This window comes from Leptopilina heterotoma, unplaced genomic scaffold, assembly GCF_015476425.1.
Source record: "Leptopilina heterotoma isolate Lh14 unplaced genomic scaffold, ASM1547642v1 Lhet_38, whole genome shotgun sequence".
NCBI classification, from domain to species: Eukaryota; Metazoa; Arthropoda; class Insecta; order Hymenoptera; family Figitidae; genus Leptopilina; species Leptopilina heterotoma.
The window spans coordinates 1,149,240-1,171,792 of record NW_025111054.1 but is presented as its reverse complement, the minus strand read 5'-3'; the positions used below and the strand labels follow the sequence as shown (position 1 = coordinate 1,171,792).

The 22,553-nt window shown below is 25.9% G+C and overlaps 1 protein-coding gene across 1 annotated transcript in view; it reads right to left on the bottom strand.

Moving 5' to 3' along the window:
- The window catches only part of LOC122505908 (protein jagged-1), a 35,376-nt gene extending 19,292 nt beyond the window's left edge, over positions 1-16,084 (bottom strand). The window contains exon 1 of the mRNA XM_043617787.1: positions 14,782-16,084. Within this exon, the coding sequence (XP_043473722.1) occupies positions 14,782-14,829 (48 nt within the window). The 5' untranslated portion in view covers positions 14,830-16,084. The remainder of the gene's footprint in view (positions 1-14,781) is intronic.
- Positions 16,085-22,553: the final 6,469 nt, after the last annotated feature.

Genomic DNA, 22,553 nt, shown 5'->3' with positions numbered 1-22,553 from the left:
GTTCTGCTAAATTTTGAACAAGACCTGTACCCTATACCAAGATAAGAAATCTAAAAGACATATGCCTATATATTTAACTAGCAACTTTGACAATATGCGGTTCTTTCTCATTGACATTCTTTAAACAAGACATTTGTTCTGGGCTACATAAAAACTATTTTCCGAACATTCCAAAGTCGTTTTAATAAGAAGTGCGCAGCATAATTAAGAACTTGACCTTCAGACTTAGGTGTCGGCTCTCTTCATAAGAAAAATGTCTTTTTCACTGGAATGCTTCCCAGTCTATTGGCTAATGAACTACAGATAAAATCAAAAGAATTCTGGATATCAAAATAATTTACATTACCTACACATTTTTTTATATAAGTAGAAGACGATTAAAAATATCCCAGTGGACACAATCATAATATAATTGTATAAATGTTCTAGAACACAAGAAAGAATCACTCAGTTGCTGGTTAGTAACAAAATACTTTCTTACCTCTAACAGTTAATTAATATTTCCACAAAAAAAAGTTGGGTCAAATTATGCCTAAAAAATCAATGTTGTCCCCTAGTTCACCGATTTTAATAAAACAAGAAAATGTTACAGAAATATATACAAATAAAATTTCTAAAACAATTTTTAAAAATTATCGGATTTATAGGGTTTTTCAAATTTTTTTTTTTTTGAAATATTGAAAACGTATAACAATATTCTTATAATATAAAATAATTACTTTATCTCTCGATCATCTTTAATTATTATAAAAAATGAAGAAATCGATTTTAAATTTAGAATGTTTCTTTTTTCTGCGATAGAAATAATGTTTTGTTTTATGCTACACTGAGAGACCTTTTGGTATGTAGAAGACTTTCGATAGGTTGCTGAGTTGACATAGTCTCGTAGCTTACCAACAGGATGCTGTTGGCAAACTACGAGACTATACTTTTGGGCTGCTGCGTTGAGTGTTCAAAAGTTGTACACCTGCAAGCCAACGGTGGCATCCTTACCACTTTGGTGAGCGGCTCACCTACATTTTGGACAGTCGCAAATAAACGTTTAAAACAATATTTCTTTCTTCTAAAGTTGAATTTTAACATTAAAACAGACTTTTTTTTAATAACTAAAATATTTTGATTTGTAAAGTAAAGAGAAGTCCGCTGAAAGTTTGCAGAAATTCTGTGAACACTTTTACTTGAGGAATTACGTCTACCAAAGAACAAAAAAAAATTTTTTTTAAAGTTATTTTTTAATAATTATTTAATACATTTTTTATAAACAATGTTTTTTTAATGTTCTGCAACCTTCTAAAAATTTGAAAAAAATCTCAACATAGAATTAAAACTGTAAGGAATCGAAATCCGTTGAGAAAATTTAGGAGCGACAAATATTTTAAGGGGAGACCCCTTTAAAATTTAATTATGAAAGAAGGCTATATTTTTTCTTGCACCATTTAATCTAAAAACATATAGAATGGTCAAAAATTTGAAAATTAAATTTTTGAAGACCTAAAATCTTTTTGAAAGTATATTTCGCAGGGAGTTCGCAAAGCGAAGTTCGTGAGTGGGCATTGCGAGCTCCCTGCGAACTTCAAGCGAATAGCAAAATGGCCGCCTGGTTTGAGAGTTCGCAAAGGGAACTCGCTGAGAAGTTGAAATGCGAATTCGCTGAGAAATTGATAAGCGAATTTGTCGAAAACTCAAAATGCGAATTCGCTGAAAAGTTAAAATGTGAATTCGCAACAAATTATCTGGTAATTTTCTGTGATAAGTACGGAAGATATCACAGATAATTTTTAGATAGAGTCACTTACAACCCATTTCTAACGAGAACATCGCCAGCGATCCAATCACCAAGGATTTCAAGGACAATTTCTTCACGTCGGATTCTGAACTAATCAAAATTTTTGAAAACTTGCCAAAAAAACTCATATGGAGTCGACAAAATCTCATCAATTGCATTAAAAAAACCTTCACTTTAAAGGAGGGCTAAGGTCCGAACGGTGAAAAAAGCATGTTTTTAAGAATTTTTTTTGCGCTACGCAAAAAGTTAATTTATTTTATCGCTTTGCATATAATATTGCAACATTCAAACAATATTTCTCTAAATTTTAATTTAAAAATATTAAGAATTGAGCGAGATAATGAGATTTTTCTTAGGTGCCTCCAAAAAAAATTGATTTGCGGTGTACATTCTAACTCGCAATAGAATCATCTAAAACAAAAATAAATCAAAGTGCATTTGTTAAAGGAGATGTTTTTTGAGGTAACGCTAGGAGCTTTTTTTTAAATTTGACCAATTTTTTAATAACAAATTAATCAATTTTTTACTCTCATGTTATGGCCGCAGGTGAGATCTAAAATTTAAAAAAAAATTCAACCCAAAAGCTCTTTATGATTTTGAGATATTTATGAAAATGTGATGTTTACAAACACATACATACGGAGAATGACATTTTTTAAAAATGTCATTTTTGAACTCCTGAGGTCAAATAACATAAAGATATGTTAAAAAATTTTTCGAGAATGAATTATAACCATTATTTCAATTTATTAAGCAAAGGAAAATAGGAATTACTAAGAAATGGATTTTTGATACCAATTAGTGATGAGTTGATTGTTGTTGATAGAGTTGATTATTGTTTTTTATTAATGTCATGTCATATCTAGGAAATTTATTTTATTATCCATTTGTAATTCATGAGTGGATTTTAAATTAATATTAAATAAATTAAAAGTATCAATGAAAAGTTCGACATCCATTACAGTATTCGCAAAAAATTGAGATATCGGTGACCCCATCGGAGTACCGTAAATTTGTTTATAAATTTTGTCATCAAAAACAAAATAAGTATTATGAAATAGAAATTCAGTAGAATTAATAATATCAACCAAAGGAATTTTACATTTATTACGAATAATATTGCTTCTTCTATCATGGCTTTGTATAACTAAATCGCATGGAATATTAGTAAAAAGTGAACTAACATCAAGAGAAAATAAAACAAAATCTTGTGGTACAGTAATATTCTTCAATTTTTCTTTTAACTCGAAGCTATTGTTTAGATGAGCTTTTAGTAAGGGAATTACAGTTTTTAACTCTTCGTATATGATTTTGACCAAAAAATGAGTTGGACTATTTATTAGCGAAATAAGACGAAGAGGTGCATTATCTTTATGGATTTTTGGCAAACCATAAAATTTTTTCAAAGAGGTATTAGTCATAGTTAACTGATTATTATGATATTTTCGTTTAAGAAATTCATTGTCATTTAAATTTTTTAGAATTTTATATGTTCTTGATTTTAATTTGGATAACGATTAAGTGTGGAAAAAATAATAAAAAAAGACTATTTCTATCTATCCCAACACATTATTATAGTGTTTCATATTGTAAATACACATGCACACTAACTCACATATTTATTCCTTTTTGTTTTTGTTAGACTTTTTAAAATTTTATTGAATCTATTTATTATATTATTATTTAATTATGTAAAAGTGTCGAGGAGAGTTTTTTGTGAGTATTATACTTTCTTTTTCCTCTCATTAGAAATACAAATTGATAAATTGTTATACATTTTACACAAACACCTATCAAGGTCCTTTAATAATTTAATTAATTTAACGAATACGTTCGAGTCAAGCTTACAATAAGAATTTACACAACACATAAATTTACAGTTATATAACACTGTTTTTGTAATTTATTTATGTCTGTATTTTAATCAATGTTTAATATAAAAACATTGTTATAAACATAAATTAATACAAATTTTGCACTTTAAAATTATCTTCAGGTAGTGGTTATGTATTATTTGTTTCAATTTCTCAAAATAAGGAAATATGAATTTATCAAGTTTTGAAAACTTGCTACTTAATTGTTTAATTTTCTTTGCCAGGAATATTGCAATGAAATAAATCGTAAGTACATATATGGGTAAAAATCCACAGAACCGGTCGAATTCATGTTACTGACAAATCTTTCTGTTTTAAAAGTAATCTATTAATTATTTTCATATTTTAACTGCTTTAGAAAATCTCTAAAATCTAAAATCTCTAAGCTATTGAACTAAGAAAATTTAAAGGGTAACACCACTCTAGAAGCAGAAAAAGATATTTTATGATTTATTTTTGGAAAAAGGAATAGGATTTATTTTTTTAGAGGGTTTATTAAATACATATTGAAGTGTAAAAAAAATTTTTTTTATTTAAATTTTACCACAAAATGGCGGCGACAGATGACATATTTAAATTGACAATTTTTTTTTATTACTAAAACGGTAGGACTGTTTTTTTGAAAAGTATAAGACCTCAAACAGGAAAACAAGAAATTTCATAAGCTATTATACTATTATCTTTGGAAGTATACGTATGGGATTTTTTTATATTAATTTTTGTAAAAATGGCGCACTTTTTGAGTAAAATAATCGATTTTTGCCAAAAAAATAAACAGTAAATTGTTTATAAAAAATAAAGTTTACATGCAATTAAAAAATCAGTACGTACTTCCAAAGGTACTTCCAAAGTATATAGATTATGAAATTTATATTGGTTTTTTGTTCGAGGTCTATTATACTTTTTCTACCAATCTGGAAAATCAGAAAATAGCCGGGAATTTAATTTGACCGGAAAATTAATATTTAGTTACCATTAGCTATTTCGGTAGTATAATATTACTATTTGAATAGTCTCCACCCTTTAGCAAAAAATCAAAAATTATCAAAAATTCGAAAAACCGAATTTCTTAAAATTTAACATTTTTTTCTTCTCTTTTATATCATTAAGCTTCATTATTTTTGTACTCTTCAAAAACACTTTACTTGTTTAATAGTCTCCACCCTTTAGTAAAAAATCTAAAATTATGGACAATTAGCAAAAATTCAAAAAACCGAATTTCTTCAAATTTAACATTTTTCCTTCTCTTTTATGACATTTAGCTTCATTATTTTTGGGCTCTTTAAAAACACTTTACTTGTTTAATAGTCTCTACCCATTGGTAAAAAATCTAAAATTATGGAGATGAAAATTTCGAAAAACCGAATTTCTTAAAATTCAACATTTTTTCTTCTCTTTTATGGCATTTAGCTTCATTATTTTTGTCTAATGTAGCAAATTTTTTACTTTACATACTGATCTTTAAATAAAAAACTTTAATAACTTTTCCTGAAAGGCTTGCTTAAAAATTAAAAATCACTATTTTTTAGAAAAAAGTTGATCTAAAAAACGAAAAAAAATTTCAAAATACGTCTTTTTTAAAAATTTTATTGTAGAAGTGGGTTGTATTTATCTGAAAAATTTAGCTAAGGATAGTTTTGCATTCATTTTACAAAAAATAAAAAATTTTCATTTTTTTGATTTTTCGAATTTTTTGAAAAAGTGTCATAACTTTCGTTCAAGTTAATATTTTTTTAATCGGATAAGGCTATGATTTTAAGTTACGTTAATACCTAATAGACTGCCAAATTTCACTTAATTGGTTAAACCGTTTTCAATTGATGCGCGAACAAAGTTTTGCATACAGACAGACAGACAGAATTTTTTTTTTTTACATTTATCGAATTCTAATGTCTCGAAACGAAAAAATATATAAAAATTTTCAAGTTTAGAGCAACGTACAGACAGAAGTCTGATTTTATTAATATAGATAATAAAATAGAGTTAATTAATTCAAAAAATGAAATTTGGAGTGTTAGTCTAGGTACCTACAAGTTTCAATTTTTATGAGTATAACTTTTGTGGCATAGAACGGAACAATTCAAAACGATAGTAAATTATACTTTACATAATGTAAAATATATTGAAGGCTAAAAAAAGATGTGCTCTTTAATTATAAAGAAATAGTAGTACTTGAAAATAACGTTACTCATTATTTTTGAATATTAAACATTTCTAAAAACTTTATACAATATTTTTTGCGTCGATTAATCAATTTAAATTTTTCAAAATAGTACTTATTCCTCTTGATTAGACGAATTAATCTAGGTATTACAGATTACAATTACAAAAATATATAGAGAAAAAAACAAAAGAAGAAAGAAATACACATTTTTGATTATCCTTTATAAAGTGAAAGCTCATATTTTCGTGTTTGGCTTCTAACTTCACGGCATTAAAACAATATATAAATCGCGCAAAGAGATAATTGTTTTGGAATAAATTTTTAAGAAAATAAACTATAAATAAAAGGTGTGCTAAGAATTTGAAAATTTATATTTTCAAAAGTGAAAATCGAACAGTTCTGTAGATTTGTCCATAAAAGAATATAAAATTAATTGATGATAATTGGAGTAATATATTTTCAAATTTAATTGGTCAATATTTGTGCGATTCTTGGCGAAGGTTAACTGTTTCATCAAATATAAAAACTTTTTATACCTGCACTAATAACTTTTCCTAAAGAATAATTCACATTTGGAATAAATATTAAAAATTTCTAATACTGCGCAATTTTTTAGTAGAAAATACTTCGATCGAAAATGTTTAATAATTTATGCAAAGAAAATTAGACAATATTGGATAAAAATCGTAAAAGTTGTATTTTAGAAGCGGAGTCCTTATTGCAAGCCAGTACAGACACTTTAAAGTGTCCATTATTGCCCTAGAGTAATAATGTACACTTTATTGTCCTAGGGCACTTTATTGACCGCTGGATTATAAGGGTGAACTTAGTTTTTTCGATTTGAAATATCATCCAGAACACTGTTTATTATTAATTTTTTTTAACAAACAAATTGTTTAGGCAAAATTTTTTTGTATTATGATTTCTTTTATAAAATACTATTAAAATAACCCTAATACAAGAAAAAATAAAATTAAATGGTTTTGAAATTCTGACTCACATGATGATGTTGAGCTAATATTACACTGTAATATTAATGTAATATATATATTTTTATTTGAGAAGATTAATTCTAAATTATAATTTTTAAGAATATTTAGTAAAATTTCATGAAAATTTAAAAGGAAAATTATGGTTACCACTCTTTCCAGTGGAAAAATTATCAATAATTATTTGATTATGTTTTCATTGCTAATTAAATGATTATTAAAAAATTTTATTTTTCATACCATCAATTATAATTTTGCTTATATAAATGTAGAATAAAAAAACATAAAAGTTTCAATATCTGTCAAATTTCGAAGAAGATGTGATCATTTTGATGGTATCGAACTGGCCAATTTGAACTAAGAGAAGAAGCAGTTCTTCTGAGTCATGCACCTGTGCGCAGAATCTATCTGGTATTCGCCTTGAGACTACATTATCCGTCCACCCAGTTAGGTGAAATATCCGGGAACTAAGAAAGGCCCCATGTCCAAATTTTATTCATGGTTTACGTGACCATCAACTAAATACTTTACTTTTACTCATACAGCTAGGCTGGCGTATCTTTTTTCTGTACTATACATTCAAAAATTCTAAAATACATTCTTTATAATTCAGTGAAAATTATACGAGTTTTTGTGACAAAAATTTTATTTGATTAATAAAAAAACATGAAGAAAATTGAAAAGTTCAATTTTTTTGTCAATATATCAGAAAGAAAATAAAAAAATTTAAAGACTTGTCTATACTTAAATTATTATTCATTTTGAGATTACGATGATATTTTCTTTCTAAAATTTTTCGTTTAAAATATAAGTAGACTTAAGTTTATTTTTAAAACTGTGATAATTTTTCAATAGTAATTGGAAAGGTTCATACTTGACCTTTTACAAAAGTAAAAATAAATGAAATTTTTATTTCTAAATTTTGTTACATATTAAAGCGAATAACTATTAAATGTTGTAGTTAAAATATTTAAAAGATTAACATTTTTTTAATTTAATAATTTCCCAACGAAAATAGTATGTAGGGTAAGTGCACTTTATTTCATACTCAAGAGTAAGATTTTTGAGTTGCTTAAAATTAATTGTTAAAAATATTAAAATTTTTCTTCATTGAAGAAGATTGACTTCGTTGCTGCATTAAATTAGTTTTATTTGATTCGCTAGTTTTTTTATCAAGAATACACTTTAATATCGTTTACATAATCCAGAATAAAATTACACTGCTTCAAAAATTAGAATTTTACATAGATAATAATCAACCAAAAAAACGAGTTCGACCGAAAAAAAATCATTAAAATAAAAATGTATTATTTAAAACTGTAAAAATTTAATACTATTTCGTATAATTAATTAACCAGTTCGTAATAAAAGTTTATTTCATACGATTAAAAATTAAATGTGGCTTAAATTTATTTATTTTTTCATTTAATTAACTTATTTAAAAATTTTTAAATTAGTTAAATAATTTTCTGTCCTTTATCATCTACTATAAAAAAGTTTTTATATCAATATTATAAATTATTTTATAATATTTTTATCGAAAAAATAAATATCTACTCGTTTTTTTAAATATCGGTAATACAAGTTAATTGTTAGGTTATATGTTTAAAAATATTATACCCTCGACAATTGGAACAGACCCTCGAGAAATTAGTACAAGACCATCGACAAATGGTGCTTTTGCTCAATCGACTTTTAAATATAATTTTTGCTTAACAATTTAGTTTATATTAAAAAAATAAATATGAATATTAAGGGGGAGGGACCGGTGAAATTTTAACTCATCTAAATTTTTGTTTTTTATTGGCGGTTAATGTTTTTTCTAACAAATTTTGGTATTTTAAATTATAATATACTTTGAAAAATTAAAGAAATTTTCGTTGCTAAATTTGTAGGCTTTTCTTACAATTTTGAATATAATCAATCGTATAGATTTTGAAAAATTTTAATTTTTTCAAAAAAAAAAATTTCAAAATTGCCGAATTTTTTTTTATTTTTAACTATATATAGTATTCTATAAATTTAGATCCTAAATAATGCCAGAAAAAAATTGGCCTCTTTTAACAACGTAATTATCGACGAAACTGTTAAAATTCATTTATCTTAAAAATATAATTAATAATAAAGTACAAATTAAAAACATAATTATTATAATATTTTTTTTATGTTTACATTTACACTTAATGAGAAAAGCTTAATTCCGAAAAGTTGGAATCTTTATTTGTTTAAATCATTAATAACATAATTTTTGCAAAATCAAATGGAAATTTTTTTTATTTCAAAAAGTGAATAACCAAAAATAAAAATTGATTTTTTTTAATTCAAGAAAAGTGCTTGAAATTAAAAATTTTAATAAAATAAAAATTTAATATAGTTTAATCGAATCGTTTCATTTAAAAAATATTATTTATTGACAAAACATTCAAAAATTGTATAAGTACATTGTTTTTCGAAAAAATTTATTTTTAAATTTTCCAACAAATGGTTAAATTATTAAGTAGTTTTTTGTGAAATCCATATTTTCTATTTTTTAAAGGAAAGGTTGTAATAAGTTTTTAAAAGATTCTTATTCTTAATTTTTTTTATTAATTATTTACGTGCATCGGAACTGTTGTTTAAATTTGTACTCTATAAACATTTTCTTAAAATCATTAAAATACATTAAAGCGCAATGATTCGTGTGAAAATTCCAAACTTATGGTATTAAATGCTTAAAAACAAAATTTTTAAAAAAATGTGTCCATTTTTTCAGTTAAAAAACAGTTTCTAAACAAAAAAGTTAAGAAAATTATATTTTTCACAATATTGAGTTTTTTAAATATACTAATAATTTTGTAATTTTTGAACGAATCAGATTGACATGTAAATCAGTCGAAGAGTTTTTAATGCTCCACAATTTGGATATGCAGTGTGAAAAAATTATAAATTAAAGCTGATTTTGATATTAAAATAGAACCAAATGACGATTTAGTACAAAAATTGGTACTAAATTAGTACTTTTCTTTTTACAGTGTGAGATTTTTAAAGTTACTCGTTTTTTAACAAAATTTTCAAAATTCTTATTTTTCAAAATTTTTCTAAATCTCTTCTTTATAGTCTTCAGCTATTTATGAAGATCTAATGTTTAAATACACAAACATGTGGGCATATTTCTAGAACTTTTACACTTAAAGCTATCGCTTTATTTTGATACTTGAAAAATTATAAACATAAATCTGCAACACCATTATTGAACAAATTATTGTAATATTTAAATGTATCAGTTTTATGAATTTGCTGTTTCCTTGGAACCTTTCGAAAAAAATAGTCTAGGATTTAGAAATTAAGCTATTCAATTGTATTAGTGAATTATTTTAGACTTTTTTGTTGAAGTTTCAATATAAGTCATTTTAAATTTTTACGCACGTGGTGACTTTACTATTTAAATCAGTGTATTTGAACGTTTAACATTGCAACATTATGTGTATTTCAATTTATTTTTATTTAAATGGCACAAATTATTGAAAATTTTAGTTTTTGTCAAGCAGATAAAATTGTGTATTTCAATTGTATAAAACATCATTTGATTAAGTATTGCATTTTGACTGGAAAATTGACTATATCTACTAAAAAAATAATTGTACATTTTCTTATTATTAAAACCTTCTTTAATAAAAGAAATCGAACTCAAAAAATAAAACACTTACATAATACTTTTTATTAAACTCTCATACGGCACACAAAAAAATAAAAATGGTCTGTTTATTGAACCAGATCTACTCCATAACTCTATTTTTTTAGATCGAAAAAAACTACCCTTAAATGTACAAATTCAAAGTTTAAAGTAAAAAATGAAATAAAAGATTATTTTTCAAAGTCGAACAATATATTTATGTATCTTTCAACAACTCAGAAACAATGTTAAAATTGCTCCATCACCCATTGTTTTCTTAAAATCGAAAAAACCACCCTTAAATGTGCAAATCTAAACAGTAAAACAATGTATTTATGTACTTCTCTTTCAGCAACTCAAAAACAATGTTAGAATTGCTCCATCACATTCTGTTTTTTTTTTTAAATCGAAAAAACTACTCCTAAATGTATAAATTCAAAGTTTTAAGTAAAAAAATGAAATAACAGATTGTTTTTCAAAACTGGACAATAAATTCATATACTTCTCTTACAACTCAAAAACACCCCAATTTTTTGTTTAAATTAAAGAAAACTATCCTTAAGAGGATAAACTCAGTCATGACAGGAAAAAAAATAAAAAAAAGATTAAATTTTAAAACGGAAGTACACGTTTCTTTATTTTTATTTTAACAGCTCAAAAAAGCATCAGAATTGCTTCCTCGTCCTCCAATTATTTTATATAAAAAACTACCCTTTAGGGGCCGTTCAAAAAATACGTAACGCTTTAGGGGGGAGGGGGGGGGTCAAGCTGTTTGTTACGGTCAGCAGAAAAAATGGCGTTAATGTATACAACATTGCGTTACATGGGGGGAGGGGGGGGGTTCAAATTTCCGAAAAATAGCGTTACGTATTTTTTGAACGGCCCCTTAAAGGAAGAATGCAGAGTTTGCTAGAAAAAAAAAATTTTTTAAATTAATTTTTTAAACAGAACCACACGTTTCTGTATTTTTGTTCTCACAACTAGAAAGTAGGGACAGAATTAAATCACCTCCTTCAAATTTTTCTTAAATCAAAAAAACTACCCTCATATGGATAAACTCAGACAATAAGGGAAAACAAATTTTTAAATGCGTTTTTTAAGAGAACCATTAAAACCATTAATAACCATATATTTCTGTATCTTATATTTTGAAACGAACTAGTTGTTTGTTTTCCTTTTTTAAAAGTGAAGTTAAATTTTTTTTTAACTTTCGTTTGAAAAATATGAATTTTCACACTTTAAGGGTAGTTTTATAAAATTTTAACAAAAACTAGTGTTGACTTTTTCTTTCGGACGCTGATTTTGAGTTTTTAAAACAAAAATGCAGAAATGTATGCACCATTTAAAAAATGCTTTTTTCTAATTTTATTCCTGTTAAGGGTAGTTTTTTTTAATTTTAACAAAAACAAGGGGTGATGTTTTAATTCTGACATTGTTTTGAGTCGTTGGAGAAGAAATATATAAATTTATTGTTCTGTTTAAAAAAAAATCTATTATCTCATTTATTTTACTCTAAGTTTAGATTTGCACATTTAAGGGTCGTTTTTTCCATTTAAAAAAGAAAGGGTGATGTTGTAATTCTAACATTGTCACTGAATTGTTGTAAGAGAAGTGCAGAAATTTATTGTTCTCTTATGCAACACAATCTGTTATTTTATTTTTTACTTTAAACTTTGAATTTGTACATTTAAGGGTAGTTTTTTCGATTAAAAAACACAGAGCTATGGAGTAATACTGACTCTATATTCATAATTAAAAAAAAATTTTTTAATTGCATAATTACCTAAAACACTATAAGACATATGTAGATCTGGTTCAATAAACAGACCACTTTTTTGGTTGAATTTCCAAAAAATCAAATTATTCCTTTTTTTTACTTTTTTTTCATAAATGAGTTATTTGAAGATGTTTAAAGATAAAAATATAAGTTGCGCAAAATTAATTTCCAGAAATAAGACCTCCAGCAACATTTAACTATCATGTGTTCTAGAGGTTAAGTTTAATTAATTATAACTTTTAAATTAATTATTTTGAAAATAAACTAGGTAGGAATATTTTATTTTAAATAATAAATTGTTATGTTTTAATTTATTACACTTTTTACTTGTATATTTTATTCTTATTAAATGAATAATTTAATTTGAGGGTTGAATTTTTTAAAACAATTATTAAAAAATTAAAAACAAAAGAAAACGCCTATCAAATATAAAAAACCCTCACAGCACCGGGATATTCAGGATATCCCAGAGACGTCCTGGGGATATCGATTTGTTTTCGGAAGTTTGGATATCCCTGGATTATCCTCTGGATATCCATGGACGTCCCTAGGATATCCCAGAGATATCCAAACTTCCGAAAACAAATCGATATCCCCAGGACGTCTCTGGGATATCCTGAATATCCCGGTGCTGTGAGGGAAGGTTTCGGAGATAAATTGATAATTTAATGGAAAAATTCTCGTCTTTTCTTATTTTAAAAATATTAAAATTTTTATAAACAATATTTTTAGGCTTAATCATCAAATATTGTTACATAGATTACATATTATGTTTAAAACGTTAAAAAATATGATGTTATTATTAAATTTAGAAAACGAGGCTTTGTAGATGAATTGAATTTTTACTCTCATCGATAATACTATTTTAATTAATAATTTCAATAACTTTTTTTATCTTATTTTAAGCAAATATAAGAAAAAAAATAAAGGTTAGATTCTGAACTTTAATTTGATATATATATATTATAAATATGTTGAAATTATTTAATTACGCTAAAATAAAATTATAAAAAAAACATGCTGTTTAACCGTAAGTCGAAGACAAAATTAAATATGTTTTTTAACGAGGAAGAACTTTAAATATAAGCATCAGAAGATTATATAAAGATAGATAAATCTTCGTAAATTATAAATAAATGTTTCAAAAAATTTAAACTTGATAGAATATCAATAAAAAATTAATGTAAATAATGAACCTCAGGTTGGAGACACGTGAAGTGGTCCCTTTCAGGATAATCACCCAGGTATATAAATATTTTTAAAAAATAAAAAAATCTCAATTTTACTCTAACCGGTGGTCTTAGTTCAATTTATTATAAAGCGATCTGTTTACGAATTATCTGTAATAAAATATACTCTTTAAACGACCTGTTCCTGATTGCAACTAAATATGATCTTTAAAAACGTACGTTTAGTATTTTCTTTTGTTAACCCTTTCGTGCCCCCAGGAAACCCAGCCGGTGGATTTTATTGAAACTTGTTACTCGGGGGTTTTTGGGGTCGCTGATTACGAATCTAAAGACAGAATTTCAAAATTCAAAATGGCGGATCCAATATGGCAGAATTTTTTTAAAAAATTGTGTTTTGCATAACATTTGTTACTCGGGGGTTTCCGGGGTCGCTGATTACGAATCTAAAGACAGAATTTCAAAATTCAAAATGGCGGATCCAATATGGCAGAATTTTTTTAAAAAATTGTTTTTTGCATAACATTTGTTACTCGGGGGTTTCCGGGGTCGCTGATTACGAAACTGAAGTCAGATTTGCGAAATTCAAAATGGCAACCCTGAAAACCACCGAGTAACAAGTTTCAAGCGAATATGATATTATACCTATTGTTTATAATAATTATAATAGTACTATGTAATTTCCTATTTATTTATATTATATAGTAACGTTGGTGAATAAGAAAAGCTATATTTATTAATTGGTTTAAAACTATAAGAGTTTTATTAAATTTTGTAAGTGGTACATATGTATGTATCGGAGTCGCGAAAGGGTTAAACTTTTGTGTACTAATTAGAAAAATATTCTAAATTAAAAATTTATTATTTAATTTTGTTATTTTGGTATTGAAAATTGAGCATAAATAACCTATTTTAATATAGAATTGAGTTACGTTATCACATTTTCTAAGTGGTAGCAATGTTTTTAGTTGACATAAGGAATAGAATAATTTGCAAGAAATTCTACTGATTTGTGAGTAGTACAACATTTACTTCTCTGATGGAATAATAATATTCTTTCATGCTTATGTTCTTTTCAGTAAAAGTTAGTTTCTCAGGGTAGTTTCACGCTTGAAATGTTAGTACTTTTGTATTACTTCAAGAATAATGGCATCGATATTTTATAATAGAGAAATTCTTTCTAGACATTCCTGCTTCCTGGAAACAAGTTATAGTGTTATATTCTGTATATTCTGTGCGACTGGTACTCTTGTGATAGGATGAATAAAATTATAGGTAGTTATCTTTAGATTTAATGCGATCAATTTAAATTTGTGAGTAAGCAACTGAAACTTAAAAATTAAAAGACCCACCTGAATCAGATGGGTAAGGAACACGACGCAGGCGGCGGCCGCCCTCATGACTTCCCTCAGATATCCTTCAACTACCGCATCACCATTACTTAATGGTCCACTTAATCTACAAAAGGTAACACGGTTCAAAACCAGAAAATTTTTTATAACTTTCACAGATTCATTCGTTTCTACTTTTTTTGCAGCACTTTAAATAATTTCTTCAACTTGTGCACTAAAATTCACTTTTAAAATGATATCCAGATTGGAACAAGGAATCGCAGCCTCAACTTTTAAACACACTGATCTCTTTGATCTCGAACATTTTATTCGCAGCACAATCATAAGGAACGGAATTTATTCACAGGTCAATTTTAAATCTTTATCTAGGATAACTTTAAACTGTTAAATATACCCTTCGATCCGAAAATTGTTAATCCACATTGGTAAACATTGTATTCACTTCAGGTAGCACTTTTCTCTTATACATCCTTCGCTTTGTTAGGCATAACAAAGATAAAATGTAATTATGTGAAACAGACTTCTTTTCTCTATCCTCCACTGGATTCATTTACAATTTCCACTTTTTAAATTTAACCACTGATTTGAAATGGTGTTCTCATTAAAAAAAGAGTATATTGATGAATTGAACATTTTCTCAATGATTGCAGATTCTTGGGTTTTTAGAATTTTTAAGAATGTGACCAAGTAATTGTTTATCTCAACCAAGGTCTTTTCCAAAGTACACGTGATAAAAAATATAAGGATTCATCGAACACGTGCATGGTAAATTGTCAATTCCCACAATAAAAATCTAAAAATAGAATTTTAAGTTCACCGCATACTTATTTAACGGTGAGATTGTATGAATTATTTATTTATTTTTGCGACCGAGCATAACAATTAAGTTACTATTTAAACTTTTAATTTTGGAAATTTTAAAAATATGATAGTACTAAACACTTGACAATCAAGTTAGATTGATTATTCATTTATTTTAACACTAAAAAGCAAAATTTATTTTAATTGTTGTTGAAATTTTCTTCAAACGCATGTTTAACACTTTAAACAGGAAGGAATATTATCAATTATACATTATTTCTCAAATAGCTTCTGGGTAAGAAATCATAAACCGGTTTTCAATTATCCAGATTAGCTATAGTTCTCACACTCATTTACTAAGCAGTATTCAATAAAATATATATCTGTTAAAAGTTTGCACCTTGTGCCGTTATAAAATTAAGAGAGAAAACATATACGAAATAATACAAGACGGTCCGTTGCTTCAGGGATACTGAGTTAAGCCGCAGGCCGGCCTGCGGGCCTCCCCCCTCCAGGGCCTTCTGCTTTCTCCCCCCCTTGTAGGTTAGCATCACCCTTTTTTCCCTGTTTTTAAATCTATTCCGCCACCTTACGCTAGTGGCCCTTCATCACAGAGACATTATACTACGATGTATCCTTATAGTGATATTGGTATATTCAACTAATATACCTCATTCAAGTATGGAGGTTTATTAGTTTCTTGGAAGGCTATACACATTTGAGAAGAGTAGATATTTGCGGCTACATGACCGGTGTAGTGCTGCGGGCAATATGCTATCTTACCTTTCTACAAGCATAAGTATTACACTATATACAATATTGTGCCGCGGTTCATGGATAGATACTGCTTGATCTTATACTCGGTTTATTCAGGATTGACCAGTCAGCAAGGATACTCTGAGTCATCGTCGGCGTCAGGGCGGAGTCGAGGGCAAAGGTGAAGACCAAATCGTAATACGTTTATTGGTCTCGACAACAGTGATGGTAGAATTATGTGAAAGAAGAAGAATACTTCCAGTTGCTTTCGCTTTGATGACGTGCAATATAGATACACCAGTTATAAAATTTAAGTCATCACATTTTTTATTAAAAACAAATTCATATATATGATTTCAAATCATATCTATACATTAGGGTCTTAACAGACATCCAAAGGAAGTCCGCATAGGATTTTCAATGATAATATAATAATAAGATCAATTATTATTGACGGGAACGACGATTACACTCACAATCAGAAACAAGTTTATTCGAAACAACCAAACAAATGCATTGCTATACAGTCAACCAAATGTTTATTTAATTCAAATAAATTTTTTAATAGAATGTTTTTATTTGAATGAACCAAACACTTTATTGCACTCAAATAAATTTTTTAGTTTCTTTAACCAAATATTTTGTTCTATACAAACGTCGTCATTTAAGCAATAACTGCGTGTTAAAAACATAATCACTACACAACTGAAAACTTCACAAAAACTTAGTTTAGTAAAACAAATTTGTGTGTTGTGTCGAACAAATTGTATTTAACTCAACAATATTCTCTAGATTCAAAACACTAATTTGGTTAAATGAAACAAACAACTTCATATAAAAAATTTCTTTCGGATAACGTATTTAAAAAAATTTTAAATTTAAAAAAATTTTACGTATTTATTAAAATGAACCAAATTTTTATTTAAATCAACAACATTATGTTTTATCGTAACAAATAAAATAGGTTCATTAAACAGTTTGGTTAAGTGAAATAAACTTTTCCTCTGAGTGTATATATTACATAACGACTTCATAAATTAAATAACTTTTAAATCATACAGATCTAACTATTTTTTAAGGCTTTTTTGAAAATTTTCCAAATGGTCGAAGGTCTATAAAAATAAACACACCCAACATTATTCGTTTTTAATTTTTTCAATGAAAATTTATACACGGAAAAAAAAAGTACGTGAATTTTTCATTGACTCGGTACTTGACTTTTGGATACGACACAAAATACTAAAAACAGTCTAGTACTTTTGCATGAGAGTTTCAAAAGCAGTCAATGAAAATTTCTAGTACCTTGCTTGAGAATTTCATTGACTTTCAAAAAAACTGTAAAATAAAAAAAATAATTTCCACTTGTTCACACCGTTTTTCTGAAATTCACTCATTCATTCACATATTTGGATAATTAATCACACAAACAAAGAACAATTATTGTATCACTTTTCGACGTTCGTCAACACTTATGAACTAACCTATAACACACACATATATTCGCGTATAACTTAAATATAAACACACACTTAACACTTAAAAGTACGTATCGAATTGTTCTTATATACCACATGGTGACATTTTTCACGACTTCTGAGATATGCTATTTCACTGAAAACTGAGACTTACATAACATTCTGTTTTGTGAGAAACACAAAACAAAAAATATTTTTTTGAAAGTCAATTCTTGAAGACAAATATATATTAACACTATTTGTTTTTCATAAAATAATAGTATATTCACATCTGAAATTAACACAAATGGAAACAGACGATCAGCTGGCATTTACCTTGGGTAGAAACGCGCAACGCACACTGCGCATGCTCTACAGAATTTTCAAGCGCAGTCAACTAATCTTTCACGTACTTTATAAAACTGAACAAATGACTTTTCGTTAAAATTTAAAAAACACTGTTGCCCATACTAGTACTAAAATAACTCTAGGACTTTTCTATATTTTCTAATAAAAAGTATATGATACAGCCTTGTACTTTGTGTTCTATCCAAAAGTCAAGCACTTTCAAGGAAGGATTCACGTACTTTTTTTTTCCGTGTACAATTTTAAAATTAAAATAAACCATATCAAGGAAAATTAAATTTGTTAGAAAAAAAGAGCCCTCATTTTATTTATTTCGTGCATTTTAATGTAAATAGCAGCATTTTAAAAAATAATTATTTTCTATTAGAAATTTCGGGTTGTCCATTTCGAGTAGAATGTTCCACATTCTACTGTTTTAATTAAAAAAGAATTTGTCCTATGGTCAGTCCATTATACTTCACCTAAAGTCCTTGCGGCCTATTTTTAGAAAAATCTCCTAATTTGTAAAAATTATGATTAATATCTATATAGAATTAATCTTTGAGAATCATTATCAAAAATTTTTTTGATACAACTACACAGGAAAAAAAAAGTCTGACTCCGTTTACACCTTAAATTCAGCCCATGTATTTCACATAAGTCTGTCCTTGTTTAATGGGACTGACTCCGTTTACACCTTAAATTCAGCCTCGAAAACAGGCTAAAAGTAAAACTTTTTTTTTAGTGTGTATCTTGACTGATATTTGTTAAAAATTAGCTAGTTCACTTGTATAAATACATTATTATGTAAACATACCCAAAATTATAAGTAAAAATTGATTTTAAAACTTACCTATGAAATGTCAAAAGTCACTACATTTTATTTACATTTATTTAAAAAATTTATTACTATTTACTGTAAAGTAGTTTCAATGTACTTTCATATTTTGTGCTAACTTTTTAATTTTATAATATATATTTATATAAGATTAAATAGTCAGCACATAATATGAAAGTATATTGAAACTACTTTACAGTAAGTAGTAATACATTTTTTAATATTTATAAACTTTTTAGATAAATGTATAAATAAAATGTAGTGACTTTTGACATTTTATAGGTAAGTTTTAAAATCAATTTTTATCTATAATTTTGGGTATGTTTACATAATAATGTATTTATACAAGTAAATTATCTAATTTTTAAAAAATGTCAATCAAGAAAGTTGTATCAAAAAATTTTTGATAATAATTCTCAAAAATGAATTCTTAAGATTTTAAACATCATTTTTACAAATTATGAGATTTAAAAATACGCCGCAACACCTTTAGGTGAAGTATAATGAACTGATCCCTTGGGACAAATTCTTTTTTAAGTGAACAGCAGAATGTGGGGAATTCTAGGGAAAATACTTATTTTTTTAAAATACTGATATTTAACATTAAAATGCATAAAATAAAAAAAATGAGTGCTCTTTTTTATAGTACCTAAATTTAATTTTCTTTGGTTATGTTAATTTTAAAATTGTATAAATTTTCAATGAAAAAATTAGAAACATAAGCTTTGTGTTTTTTTTAATGTGTTTACCTTCGACCATTTAGAAAATTTTCGAAAATGTCTTAGGGGGGGGGGGTTAAGGTTTTAACCCACTGATCAGGTTGGCTAAACTTTTTTCTGCAAGAATATTTACTTCAATTGATGTAATTAATTTAATTAATATTTTTTAAAAATTCTATTTTATTTTGATGGTAAAAATAGGTAGTTCAATTTTAATAAAATATATTTCATATTTTCGGATAATTTTTTTATAAACAATTTAAAATCATAATATTTTGTTGTTGTAATTCTAAGTGTTTTGTATGCAATGTATATTAATAATGTGAAGCGAAATGTAGGTTTAAATAATAATAATAATAATTTATTAATTATAGTAATAGTAATAAATTAATTAAAAATTTGGTTTGTTAAAATTAGTAAAAAAAAGTTGAATAAATTCAAGAAGTATTTTTTTGAAAGTAAATTTCAAGAAGAATAATTACAGAATAATTATTTGTAATATTTAAACAAATAAATAAATTATTAACTATTTATTAATTAATAATTAACAATTAATTTGGATTTTTATTTATAATAGGTTTTAGTAGTTTTTCTATTAATAGTAGGTTTAATTTTTGTAGTTTTAATTTTCATAGTAGGTAAGTTTAAAATTAATAAATATTTAAACTAATATTTAAAAAAAACATTTTTCTGTTATTAAAATGCATAAGTAATTTAGTATTTTTAATATTTTTTTTAATATCTAATTTATCATTAATAATATTAATAATAATAAAAATAACATAATTATACAATTAATTTATTATCAATGTTCATATTTATAGAAAAGTAAAATTTTAATTAATTTATTTTTGTAAATACTATTGTTAATAATTAAAACAACAGACTATTATAACCAATTATTATAATGAAGATATTATATTATTATAATAATAATTTATAATTATATTATACTAGCAAAATCCTACGCACGCGATGCGGGTGTGAATGATTTAAAGAATTATCACGGTAGCAATCTGCCTACCTATGCCTTCCATAGAAAAAGTTTAGTAAATTTAATTTATATTGTTCCATGTTTATAATAGTTATGATTTTTTCAAAAAATTTCGTTATTTCAACTAAATTATCATTTTCACGCCTCAGAAGCAATTTTTTTCATTTGATAATTGTTTATTTTAATGTTAGAACCCATTTTTAAAAAATTGCAGGAGGATCCAAGGCAGTGATTTTTATTTTTTGTCACGGATTTTTCAGAAATCCTAGAATATAAAATAAATCATTATTGAAAAAATAAAAATCACTACTTTCCCCGCCTTGAGGTGCATAATTATTGCCCAAATGTCATTTGACCGAACTGTCATTTTACCGAATTGCATTTATCCGAACTGTTATTTTAACGAAATGGCACTTTTGCGAAACGTCATTTTTACGAATTGCCACTTTTGCGAAAAGTCATTTTTGCGAAATATAATTTTTACTAATTGTCAATTTTCGTGAAAATGACAATTCGCAACAGTGACATTTCGTAAAAATGACAGTTCGCATAAATGACAATTCGTCAAAATGATATTTCGCAAAAGTGACAATTTGTAAAATTGACAATTCGAAAAAATAGCAATTGGCATAAATGATAATTCGCAAAAATGACTTTTCGCAAAATTGACAATTCGTAAAAATGGCGATTCGCAAAAATGTCAATTCGCATAAATGACAATTCGCAAAAAATGACTTTTCGCAAAATTGACAATTCGTAAAAATGTCAATTCGCAAAAATGATATTTCGTAAAAATGACAATTCGAAAAAATGACGTTTCGAAACAATAACGATTCGTAAAAATGACAATTCGTAAAAATGATATTTCGCAAAAATGACTTTTCGCAAATGTGTCAATTCGTAAAAATGTCGATTCACAAAAGTGACATTTGGTTAAAATAACAGTTCGAATAAATGCAATTCCTTAAAATGACAGTTCGGTAAAATGACATTTGTGGAATAATCATGCGACTCCCCCGCCTTCGATCCTCTTGCAAATTTTTTCAATGACTTCTAATATTAAAATAAATAATTACCAAACGAAAAAATTGCTTCCGAGGCGTAGAAATTATAATTCAATTTAAATACCGGGATTATTAGAAAATCCGTGAAAAAATTAAAATATTACTGTTTTCTCTGCCTTGGATCCATTTGCGATTTTTTTAATGGCTTCTGTTATTAAAATTAAAATAAATAAAAACTGGAAATTATGCAAATTTTTGAACAAAATTTTTAAATAATCTAGTTATAAATTGTAATTAATAAATATAAATTATAGGAATTTTTTACGAAAGACATTTAAAATTTTCTGAAAAAAATTTTTATAAATATTAACTTTGAAAATTTTAGTATAAAAATGGTGCACATTATTTTTTTTCAAAGAACAGAATTTTGTTAAGAAATAATGATAAGAAATAGAAATTTTATAAATTTTTTCTTCTTTTTCAAAAAGAAACTTATAATTTTATAAACAGAATTGTAATTTAGAAACAGAAAATATTATGAAAAATAGTTTCTATTTCTTAATCTTAGTTTTTTTAACAATTTTCTAATTTTTATCAAAATTCTGGAATTTTACAAATTTTAGGAAAATAAATATTAGAAATTATAACTTTTTAGAAAAACTTTTTTTAGAAAACAGATTTCATTAGAAATCGACTTTTTAGACAAAAAAGATTAGAAAATATTTTTTTAGAAAAATTGGCCGCCTACCCTAATAATTGGTAGTAAATTATTAACAGAATTATATTTATATTATATTTAATAGAATTGTAAGTATAATTGTTTCTGAAATAAATAAAAAGTACCCAATTCTGCGTAATTGG